The sequence below is a fragment of the Vicugna pacos genome, chromosome 12 (assembly GCF_048564905.1).
Source record: "Vicugna pacos chromosome 12, VicPac4, whole genome shotgun sequence".
NCBI classification, from domain to species: domain Eukaryota; kingdom Metazoa; phylum Chordata; class Mammalia; order Artiodactyla; family Camelidae; genus Vicugna; species Vicugna pacos.
The window spans coordinates 19,476,815-19,489,714 of NC_132998.1; the positions used below are offsets into that span (position 1 = coordinate 19,476,815).

The 12,900-nt window shown below is 37.1% G+C and overlaps 1 protein-coding gene across 1 annotated transcript in view; it reads right to left on the reverse strand.

Annotated features, from left to right (window-relative positions):
* The window catches only part of LRRK2 (leucine rich repeat kinase 2), a 134,015-nt gene that overhangs the window by 16,894 nt on the left and 104,221 nt on the right, over window positions 1-12,900 (reverse strand). The window contains exons 41-43 of the mRNA XM_072972988.1: window positions 10,404-10,564; window positions 2,783-2,953; window positions 1,472-1,572 (exon numbers count right to left, since the gene is read on the reverse strand). Of these exons, the coding sequence (XP_072829089.1) occupies window positions 1,472-1,572; window positions 2,783-2,953; window positions 10,404-10,564 (433 nt within the window). The remainder of the gene's footprint in view (window positions 1-1,471; window positions 1,573-2,782; window positions 2,954-10,403; window positions 10,565-12,900) is intronic.

The window sequence follows — 12,900 nt, forward strand, 5'->3', positions numbered from 1 at the left end:
GTTACAGAGCTACAGGAATTAAGACAGGACAGCACTGGAGGAAGAATAGGTAACCTGACCAATGGAAGAGAATGTGCCTGTATATACCTTTGTGTGTATATCTTTGACAATCACAGAATGGAAATGGAAAATAAAAGATCAATGGGGAAAAAAGAAGAAACTATTTCATATATAAAGCTAGAGAAATTGATTACACATACGGAAAAAAGGAAATTAGATCCAGATGAAAATGTCAATTCCTGATGGATTAAGAACTTAACTATCAAAAGCAACACTTTTAAGTTTTTTAAAGAAACCATAGGTAAATATTTTTGTAACTCTGGGAGAGATAAGGCCTTTTTAAAACAGGACCCTAAAGGTAATAACCATAAAAAGAAGCACTGTCAAATTTATCTCAATTAAAATTAAGAAAATTCTGTTAATCAAAAGGCACTCTATAGGGAAAGAAAATTGCAAACCACACATTGGGAAAAGAAATTTGCAGCATATATAACCAACAAAGGATTAGGATACAACGCATAAAGAATCTCTTTTTTAAATTTCATTTTTACACAAGTAACCCCATTGAAAAATGGGCAAAATGGTCAACAGGCATTTCCCAGAAGAGGAAACATACATATGACCAATGAATATATAAAAAGATGCTCACCCTTATTAGTAATTAGGAAAATGTAAATCAATACACAGACTGAGTCTATTTAGAAAAAAATTAGGAAGTCAGATAGTATAATGTTTGGGGAGAAAATATAAAAAATATCTATCTTGATATATAGGTGATGGAAGTGTTAAGCTGGTAGAGCTTCTTCAGAAAACAGGTTAGACGTCCCCATATCCCGGGATTCTGCACTTCAGCCCCTAGATACAGACCACAAAGCAGCTCTCATACAATGTGCACTAGGAAACACGTACAGCCAACATGCACAACAGTTCTGTTTACAGTAGGGAAAAAAACCAGAAGCAATACCAACATCCACTGACACGATCAAGGGTAAATACGTTGCGCATTCAAAGAAGGGAAGGGAAGAACAAGAAAAATAATCAACAGCTGTGTTCACAGCCTGAATGAAGCTCACGCAGTAATGCTGGGGAAAAGCTCAGAACACTCCATGACCGTGATTCTATTTTAAATAAATTATGAACACAGGAAAACTAAAGTCAGTAATACGATCATAAAGAGACAAAAAGCAATGATTATCACGAAAGTCAGGAGAGTGGCTACATCCACAGGGAAAAGAGGGTGATGAAAGCGGAAAGAGGGCTATGTGTGCTGCTAGGGTGTTGGCCATCTTCTTTATTTTGCATCTGGGATGGTGAGAGGACACAGGAGATATAGACACTCACACATATATACATATATATGTATATACATATACACACACACATATATGTATACATATATATATGTATAAAGAATCTCTTTATACATATATGTTCTGTAAGAAAGACTGATAGATTTTGGCTATATGAATACCTGGGCAGAAGTAGGTCTTTCTTGAGGATTTTCTTTCAAACACTTTTTAATTAACTTCTCAACCATGGGCCATGGGGCACAACCATATTCTTTAACTGGATCTAGAACATTCAAAAACATATGATGTTAGAACATTGGACAAATCAGAACAATGATTTTTATCTCTTCTCAATGTGTATGAGAGGTCCAGACACTGCAAAGAAGAACACTGACCTCTATAATCCTGTATTTATTATGAACCTGCTTATCACTCTTAAAGCTAATTTTGTTAACTCTGTCTCCACTAGAGACATCAAAAGAGTTCTTAAGTCTTTACAGGATAGAAAGAGACACAAACACCAAATGAATAAAAATAGATTTTCATTTCATAGCTTCATTTCAAATAGGCTCTGAAAACACTTCTGTTCATATAATAATTACACTCCTTTGCAATTACTTTTTATTTTAATATTCAAAATAGGCAAGCATTTAATCCTCATATCCCCACAGTCAGTTTGTCCACATTGGTTTTATAAGAGGTATGCCATTCTTCTGCTCGGTGCAGAATAGAGATGTGAAAACTTTCACTGGAGAGCTAACTGGTAAAGTGAGGAAGATGACCCAGACTGTGCTCAAAGTTTATCCAAGTAGTGGCAGATTTCCCTCTGCTGGGAAGTTTTAAAGGTTCCCCAAAAGGAGAGAGTTAAAGCTATATTCCTCGTAGCTGGCCCATAGTATACACTCAAAACTATTTTTTAGATGAAAAGGAAAGCTGAAAATATGAGAAACAATCAAATATACTTAAAAGAAAACTTTAGAATGAAACTAAAGTAATAGTTAAGGAATGAATGACAAAGTCCTAAAATTTCTTAAAAGCATTCAAAATGAGACTTAATCACCTCATTAAGTAATCACTAACTCTTACTAATATTTGCGATTAAAAATTATTATTGTAAATAATTCAAGCTTCCAATCCTGCATAGCAATTATTTCGCTCCAAGAAAATAAAAAGACTCCAAGCTAATGGACACTTAGTAGCTCTTTATGAGAAGAAAAGTCACTATATTTGGAGTTTCAATAGTATTTCCTTTTCTGAGCATTCTAAACATAACACCAAATATGTAAATATTCATTTGTGATACCAAAAAGAAACCCTGAATCTGCCGTCTTTCTATGATTTGTCTTAATGTGTCACAGAATTAAAGAATATTCATGCATTAAAAAAATCAGCTGTGAAATCAATTGGTATACAATTATAATTAAATAACTGGGAAATGAAGCTGCTAATATTTAAAAAATAATAACTGATATTGTAAATAACATAAAACTTACCAGGTAATTTTCCTTGTATTGCCAATTCATCAAACTCATTTGGAAACTTCAAACCCTCTGCTATTCTGCCTCCAGTTGTCAAAATGTCATAGAGAAGCAAACCAAATGAATATACATCTGCTTGCTGGTTATAAATAACATTTCCTCTAGCAACTTCAGGTGCACGGAACCCTGAAAGTAAGCGGATATATTAATAAATATGCCCACCCCCAGGGCTCATCCACCCAAAGAGGTGTATATATGGTGTCTATAATATTTAGGCACAGATGCTGACAAAGAGTCAGGAAGGTGAGTTCTAAACAGGCAGTATCATTTCTACAAGGAGCCCCTTAATCAAGCTGATTAACAGCCCTGTCCCAGGACGTTTCACCCCAAGGTCAATCTTGAAGAATAATAAAGATAAACATTCAATAAAAATGATTAAGAAGGGGGAAAAAAACCCCTGCATCATTCTTAATAATAACTTCCCAGGGCAGTGCTTCAAGCAGAGGAGGGGTCAGGAGGGGGATTTCCAAACTTTACCCTACATCGCTTTAACCCGGCTAAAATTTTAATGGCCTCGTTATTTTAACACCATGTGACTCTGTTCCTTCTACCCAATTGAAAACTAGAGAGAAAATCATGACTAAAACAAATGAAAGCACTCTCTCTCAGCTGTTGGCTCACATCTGAATTTTTTTTAAAGGGAAATAAAGTCTTTTATTCCAGAATAGAGATAAATCACTTTTAAATTCTTCAGGGGTAAAAACAAGAGTAATTTGAACATGATTTATGATAGTAAGAATATCAACAATCTAAAGAAATCCAACTGAAAAAAAATCAATCAAACCAAGAGCTGGTTCTTTGAAAGAGTATACAAAATTGACAAACCTCTGGCCAGGCTCACCAAGAAGAAAAGCGAGAGGACCCAAATAAAGAAATCCAAGTAGAAAAGGAAATCACTTAAATAATGTGTACTACGCTGGAACTTAAAAATGATTTTAAGATGACATGCTGCAATGTAAATGAAAAGAAAATGAATGTTGAACTGAATTCTGAATAGACAGAAAGTTATCAACTGAATTAATTTTCTTAGCTGTGATAATAGTATGGTGTTTATGTGAGTAAACATCCTTCTACTGAGGAAAATACATATAAGTATGTTTTAGGGATGACATAGCATGGCATTCGCAACTTAATTTCAAAGACTCATACACAAAGAGAGCAAGAGAGAGAAAAATTGTGTGGCAAAAAGTCAATCATCAACAAAATATGTGAAGGGTACATAAGTACATGTTGTGCTATTCTTTCAACATTTCTGTAGGCTTAAACATTTCCAAAATAAAATGTTAACAGGAATGTGCATAATTAAAGACTACAAAGAAATACATCCAAATGTAATAATAATTATTTCCATGTACTGAAATTATGGGTAGCTTTCATTTTCCCTTATGCTTCCAAATTTTCTGCAATGAACGTATATAATTGTTATAGTAAATCTACAGCCAGGAAAATATAACAAGTGTGAATTCATACCCTCCAAGGAGGAAATGGCTGCATTGAGAAACAGTGCGCTGTAACAGAGAGCTTCCCAGCAAAAGATGAAGCTCAGCCATCCTTCCCCAGACTAGAAGGAAGTGAAGAGTCAAAAGGATGGAGACGTCAGATTTGAGCATGATCACTCCTGCTGCACTGTTAACCTTCTCCAGTGAACATTTTGCCACATTTATTACCTCTCTTTCTACACACACACACACACACACACAGAATTACCATCTTTCCACACCTGTACCTCTCTCTGTCTTCTCCCTCACTTTTTCTCTCATTCTCACTTTCCCTCCTTGTCATTGTATGTTTATATATATAATTATATTAAAACTATATAAAATATATATAAAATATTTGATATATTATACTGTCAAATTGCAGTAGCAGATACAATATTTCAGTCCTAAGTATAATACACATCCTTAGAATAAGAACATTTTCCTATACAGCCATAACATCATTCTCACACCTAAGCTCAAGAACTGCATAAGTAATTAAGATTGTTCTAAACTGGATCCTTAATAAACTGTACCTAGGACATAATGTAAACATATCACAACAGTTCCTAATTCTTATCACTATAGCATTTTACAGACACCTTTCTGAATATTTAATTCGCTATGCACAAGAATCAACTGTGATAGGCAGATGAGAACTTTCCACTTCACAAATAACATAATACTTTCAAAGTGTTATGTGATTTCCTAAGGTCACACAGAAAATAAATGGTAAAGTCAAGAGCACTTAAAAATTGTGGCTGGACCTCGCAGTCAGGCTGGGGCCAGCCCTGTCCACCAGTGTGCCTCACCAGCTGCAATTCTCCTACAATAGGAGGCTTATGCAGTCCACAGAGGGGACACCCCTTTAGGACCTGGCACTGGGAACTAGATGGGGTTGCAATTTTGGGACAGGACAGGGACAGGGACAGGACAGGGACAGGACATCTCCTAAATAAGGCTACTTCTTCAAGAATACAAGAGATCACTGACTTACCTAATACATAGAAACAAACATAGAGAATGAGGCAAAATGAAGAGACAGAGGAATATGCTCCAACTGAAATATCAAGACAAAACCTCAGGGAAAAAAGAAAAGAAACTAAACCAAACAGTGACAAGCAATCCACCTGGTGAAGTGTTCAAAGTAAGGGTCATAAAGATGCTCACTGAACTTGAGAGAAGAATGAATGAACGCAGTGAGAACTTGAACACTAGAGATAGAAAACATACAAACATACCAAACAGAAGTTGTAACTGAACTGAAAAGTCACTAAAGGGGTTCAACAACATACTGGGTGAGGCAGAAGAATGAGGCAGTGAGTTGGAAGACTGCAGTGGAATTCATTCAGACAGAGCAGCAAAATTATAAAAATGTTTTTCAAATGAACACTCTCTAAAGGATCTTTTAGGACACCACCAACCAGACTAACATCCACATTATAGTGTTTCCAGAAGGAGAGGAGAGAAAGGACCAGAAAAATTATTTCAAGAAATAGTGGCTAAAAATGTCTCTAATCTGGGGAAAACCTCCTTAATCCAGGTCTAGAAAGCCCAGAGAGTTCCAATAAGATGAATCCAGAGGAATACAAGCCAAGATACATTATAATTAAAGTGGTAAAAGTTAAGAATAAAAGTAGCAAGAGAAAAACATCTTGTTATATACAAAGGAAACTCCATAAAGCTACTAGACTTTTCAGCAGAAACTTCACATGCCAGAATGGAAAATTCAAAGCACTCAAAGGAAAAAATGTCCAACCAAGAATTCTCTACCCAAGGTTATCATTCAGAATTGAAGGAGAGATTGGAGTTTTCCAAATAAGCAAAACCTAAAGGAGTTCACCGCAACTCAACAGGTCCAATAAAAATGTTAAAGGAAATTCTTTGGGCTGAAAAGAAAAGACACTACACCTAAAGGGAGAGAAAAAAAAAAAAGAACAAACAAAATCCAATATTGTAGAAGGAAGGAAATAATAAAGATCAGAGCAGAAATAAATGAGATAGAAATGTAAAGAAACAGTGGAAAAGATCAATGTGGTAGGCATATATAATGGAATACTACTTGCCCATAAAAAGAATAAAATCCTGCCATTTGCAAAATGGATGAAACTTTAAGGTATTTTGCTAAGTGAAACAACCCAGATGGAGAAAGACAAATACCATATGATTTCACCTAACAGGATATAATATAAACATACCCATTTGATGGAGTTAAAGCTGAATCTCTCCAAATTACTTGAAGTTGAAAGTTTCCATCCCATATTCACCTTTCAAAACCTAGACAGCTACTGTGATCCTTGCTAATAACCGAGCTGTTTCTACCTTTGCATTCCCGCTGTGATGGTACCTGGCCAGGGGCTATTCTCTCAGGATGCTTGGATTTGCATCTTGTATGACCCTGTAGACATTTTCAATGGTCCCTAAGCTTCAGGGTCCTTATCTGTAGACCAGGAATAGTAATAGGACTTATGTCTGATGGTCATAAAGATTAAATGAGCTAATCGACCCACACAAAGCTCTAAGCATGAGGCAGACACTCTGTCCGGGCCATAGAGGAGATTTTGTTTCCATCACTCTCTTCCCTGAGACCACAGTAACAAACTCACACTCAGCTGTGCACACAGGGTGAATGCACCACCGTAACGGTTAGTATAAAAATTCACTGAAGCCTAGTAAACACACAGTCTTTTTTTTCTCCGAAAGTTTCCAAATTAAACATTACATTTTGTTTCTCATAAAGTTTCCAAGTGTAACATTAACAGGAACATCCATTAAAAAGGGAGGGAAGGAGAGAACTACAAGCATACGTGAGGGAATGACTTTCTTCTTAAATGTAACTGCTTTGGGGAAGGAAAAGTTTGGTGATGATGGTAGCGGTGGTGACAATGACTGTTATTCAAAATTTTAAATCTGAGTTTCAGGCAGAGATGAGAACAGAAGTGCTGTAATATATACAGTCATGATAAAGAGAAGGTCCGAGACACAGCGAGGAAAAGTGTTTACCGTGGGCTAAGCAGCCTTGGGGAAGAGAGAACAGAACAGCCAGCACCAGGCTCTGGGTTTTGCTGTCATGATCCTTCTCCATATATGCGTTACTGCACACAGCTAGAGCAGGTCGCAAGGGATCAGGAACAAGTATCTAGCTTGGCATGAAGAAATCGGTTGGACAAGAAGCTTTAGACAGGTTTTGACCCAAACCTGGAAGTCATACTTAAAGGCCCATGAGTTTGAACAGAGCTGAAAGGAGCTGGCTGCTGGCTGGCCCAGCCCACTGAGGGGGGTGGCAGGCTCCAGTCCCAGAGCACAATCAACAAGGACCAGAGGGATCTGCTGCCAGGGAAGGGGTTGAGGCTTCCACAGCAGGACGTCCTGTCCATGAGCTGAGTGCCCGGACTGGGCGATGGTCAAGGAGAAAAGTGCAGGCCCCAGATGAGCGGCCCAGCTCGCCTTCACGAGACAGGACGATGCACAGATCTTCCAAGCGAAGAACCCTGTCACGTGCCCACATTTTCTAGGTGGGATCCCATCTTCTGAGATTATTCCTCCAAATCTGTCCTTGACAATATTTGTGGTGGACAGCCCTGTCATTTTGCTTTGTTTATCTGGATTTTAATAACTAAAATTGATTATGTAAACCTCTTTGAGTACATGTTAGAGCTGCATGTGAACCAGGAGAGCGACTACAGGTGTACCCTTGGAGATGCTGCCGGTTTGTTTCTGGACAACCTCCATAAAGCAGGTATCACAATAAACTGAGTCACACAAATTTTTTTGGTTTCCCAGTGCACACAAAAGTTACATCTACGCTATACTGTAGTCTATGAATGTGCAACAGTATTACATCTAAAAAACAATGTACATACCTTTATTAAAATAGGCTTTATTGCTTAAAATATGCGAACCATCATCTGAGCCTTCAGCAAGTCACACTCTTTTTGCAAAGGCAACATCAAAGGTCACTGATCACAGATCACCTTAACAAATATAATAATAATGAAAAGGTCCCAAATTTTGGAGGAATTACCAAAATGTGGCACAGAGACACAGAGTGAGCAAATGCTGTTGGAAAAATGGCATCGACAGACTGGCTTGATGCACGGTTGCCACAAACCTTCAATTTGTTTAAAAAAAAATAAAAAAAACACAACATCTGCAAAGCATAATAAAGTGAAATAGAGTATATAAGGTCTGCCTGTATAGGATTTAAAGCCAAATAGTGCTGGGCTCAATTGTCATTTAGGTTGAGTTTTATCTTGGCCACCTACTGCGTGACTTTGTGCAAGTTATTAATCTGGCCGAGTCTCAGCTTCCTCATTTTACAGAGGAGAAGAGGAAAGCTAACTTTGGGCCCTGGCATGAGGATACAATTCCATGCATCTAATGAACCTGGCCCTGATCCTGGTACACAGCCAGTGCTGAAGAGATGATAATTTACTATTATTGAACCACCCAGAGACACTTGCAGCGAGAAAATTCACTTTGAAATGTTTATGAGAATGCACACTCTACTTCCAACATATAGCTATGTAATATGAAAGAGAGGATATGTGTTTGGAGCAAAAATAAAACCAGACATTGGAAGCTGGCGCCATCTGCTCGTCTAAGGGCATAAATGGGGGAAGGGGAGGAGGGGAGGGAACAATCTGGATCTTCGGTCTGCTCAGATATCCTCTGTTTTCTTCTGCATTAGGAATGTGTTTTAATTGGGCTGCAATCATCTAGATGATGTCAGGCCACCTGTAATTTTATTTACAAACAATCAACCAGGTCAGATGTCTCTAAAGATGGAGCTGTCCCTCACTAAATAGATGTCAACCCTTCAATTTCCTATTTCCACTCAAACAAATCCAAAAGACAAGTTGCCTGCACAGATCGCTCGCCCTATGGCAATCAGAAGCCGAGATGCTGAAGAAGCTCAGACTAGAAGAGGATGAAGAGCTGAGAAAGGAGGATTCCACGTGGAAAGAACGTATCTGAGCCTAAGACCATGAAAACACAAGAACACAGCGAACAGAACTTTCACTGGTGGGAAGTCAGTTAATGGTAAAAGTAAGAGGAGTATTATGACAGGCAGGACAAAAAAGGGTTAGGAATGACCCTGAAAAGCAATATTATAATCTAAGGTAAGTAAAGGATGCCTGTGAAGTCGGGAGATCATACATAGGAGGGAGTACAGAATGGCTATGTTTCACTGTACAGAGTAACCATGACTCACCTTGCTTAACAGGGCCAAAGAGAGATGCTACATTATTTTTAAGTATTGAAGTATTAACAACTTATGAATTATGAAGAAAGGTAAAGGAAGTCCAGTGTTTAAAGGTTTAAACTCCTGTACCAATCAGTAAGAATAAGACAGTACGTTTGTATCAAGAACAGTACAACTAAGATCTCTAGTCCCCAAGCCCTTATCTGAAACTCTTGGCACCAGAAGTATTTAGGAATTTATACTTTTTCATATTTAAGAAAGTTAATAATAATATATATAACAAATTACATAATCCTTCAGTGGGCTCAGGGCCAGCACCCTGTACTCAGACTTGTTTCTTCTGCCACAAAACATGCAAACTTTCACAGTGAGTGTGAGAAATAAAGATCATAATAAGCTTCAATTCAGTCTGACCTCACTTAGTATGCCACCAAATCTGTTATAAATAAAACTTTGGGTTTTTCAAAGGTATTTGGGTTTCAGAGTTATGAGAAAGGGTCTGTGAACTTGAACTTGGTTTGCCTCACTTTTAGGCAAGTGTTAACAGCACCTAGATGAAAACTTTGTTGCTCCTTTTCTACCACCTCTGGTGCCTGTCAAAGGTTTTGCTTTTTTTTTAATCCAGCTTTTAAAAATATAACTTGACATCCAACATACTCTATTTTTTTCATTTGTCTTTTTTTCCCTAGAAAGATCACATCAGTTGATTTTTTTCGCCCTACCGGATACAGTGAACAAAATCACAAATGTACTGGTCGCGGTCAATCACACAATACACCCCTGTTTGCAGTGTGACAGGCTACTGTGCTCTCTTGACTCTGCTGAACTCACAACTGAAGTCGGTGGGTATTCATCCTGAAGAGGGAATTATTAAACATGCCGCATCACCCACCTGGTGTGCCCTCGGACGTTTTTATCCCCATTCTACAGCAGTACTGGGCAATCCCGTAGTCAGCAATCTTGGCAATGATGGCAGCGTTGGGATACAGGGTGAAGAGCAACACGTTGTGGGGCTTCAAGTCACGGTATATAATCATGGCTGAGTGAAGGTATCTGCCACAAAAGGCACGGGAAATCTTACCAACTGTGATTACATCACAATACGTTTTCTCATGATTTGGAAAAATATACGTGTCCGTGACGCAAAGCGTCGAAAATTCCGTACTAAGCGTGACCTTCAAAGTTAAGAGATATTGCAGAAGGAAATCAAAACATTCAAGTCCAATGTTACAAAGCAAGCTTATGCTTTTATAACAAACAAGACATGTCAATCCTTATAAGTGATTTAAACTTTTAAGACACAACTACTTCAAGCAAAGTATCAATTTTTGGAGGTTTTTTTTGTACTTTAATAATTACCTGAAAGGAATTCTGAATTCTCTCAATGATCATGTGAATATTTTAATTAGCTTAAAATGGGAATATGCTAAATAAGCATTGATAGTAATTTGTTATAACTCTCATTTGTTTAACAGTTTTGATTTCCTTAAAATCACAGTTTATCTTAGTTTTTACTTTTATTATTTTTTATTGAAGTATAGTCAGTTTATAATGTTGTGTCAATTTCTGGTGTGCAGCACAATGCTTCAGTCATACATGAACATACATATACTCATTTTCATATTCCTTTTCACCATAAGTTACTACAAGATCTTGAATATAATTCCGTGTGCTAAACAGTATAAACTTGTTGTTTATCTATTTCATATATATTAGTTAGTATCTGCAAATCTTGAATTCCCAATTTATGTCTTCCCACTCCCTTCCCCCACTGGTAACTATAAGTTTGTTTTCTATGTTTGTGAGTCTGTTTCTGTTTTGTAAAGAAGTTTGTTTCTCTTTTTTTTAAGATTCCACATATAAGTGACATCATATGGTACTTTTCTTTCTCTTTCTGGCTTACTTCACTTAGAATGACAATCTCCAGGTCCATCCATGTTGCTGCAAATGGAATACCGTATTCTTTTTTATGGCTGAGTAGTATTCCATTGTAGAAATATATCACAACTTCTTTATTCAGTCATCTGTTGATGGATATTTAGGTTGTTTCCATGTCTTGGCTATTGTAAATAGTGCTGCTATGAGCATTGTGGTGCATGTATTTTTTTGAATTAAGGCTACCTCTGAATATACGCCCAGGAGTGGGATTAGTTAAGTCTATGTTTAGTCTTTTGAGGAATCTCCATACTGTTTTCCATGATGGCTGCACCAAACTACATTCCCACCAGCAGTGTAGAAGGGTTCCCTTTTCTCCACAGCCTCTCCAGCATTTATCATTTGTAGACTTCTGAATGATGGTCATTCTGACTGGTGTGAGGTGATATCTCATTGTAGTTCTGATTTGCATTTCTCTGATAATTAGTGATATCGAGCATTTTCTCATGTGCCTATCAGTTATTTGAATGTCTTCCTTGGAGAATTGCTTGTTTAGGTCTTCTGGCCATTTTTGGATTGGGTTGTTTCTTTTTTTGTTATTAAGTTGTATGAGATGTTCATATACTCTGAAAGTTAAGCCTTTGTCAGTTACATCATTTGCAAATATTTCCTCCCATTCCACTGGTTGTCTTTTTGTTTTGCTTATGGTTTCCTTTGCTATGCAAAAGCTTTTAAGTTTAATTAGGTCCCATTTGTTTATTTTTGCTTTTATTTCTATTACTTGGGTAGACTGCCCTAGAAGAACACTGCTGAGATATATGTCAGATAATGTTTTGCCTATGTTTTCTTCCAAGAGATTTGTGTCTTGTCTTATGTGTAAGTCTTTAAGCCATTTTGAGTTTATTTTTGTGTATGGTGTGAGGGAGTAATCTAACTTCACTGATTTACATGAAGCTGTCCAGTTTTCCCAACACCATTTGCCGAAGAAACTGTCTTTACTCCATTGTATGTTCTTGCCTCCTTTGTCAAAGATTAATTGACCAAAAGTTTGTGGTGGGTTCATTTCTGGGCTTTCTATTCTGTTCCACTGATCCATATGTCTGTTTTTGTACCAATACCATGCTGTGTTGATTACTGTAGCTCTGTAGTATTATCTGAAGTCTGGGAGGATTATTCCTCCAGCTTCATTCTTTTTCTTCAGTACTGCTGTGGCAATTCTGGGTTTTTTGTGATTCCATATAAATTTTGGGATTATTTGTTCTAGTTCTGTGGAAAATGTCCTAGGCAATTTCATAGGGATCACATTAAATCTGTAGATTGCTTTGGGTAGTGTGGCCATTTTAACTTAGCTTTAAAAATACTCTCTATTTCATTTCTCCTTTGATATTTACCTTTTTCTGATGAAAATATTTCCTAATTTTTTGAAAAATAATTTTCACTTTGTTCAATAGGGACAAACAGAATAAAAGACTTCTAGATATCAATACCATACCATTTGAAGATGTAATTTACTT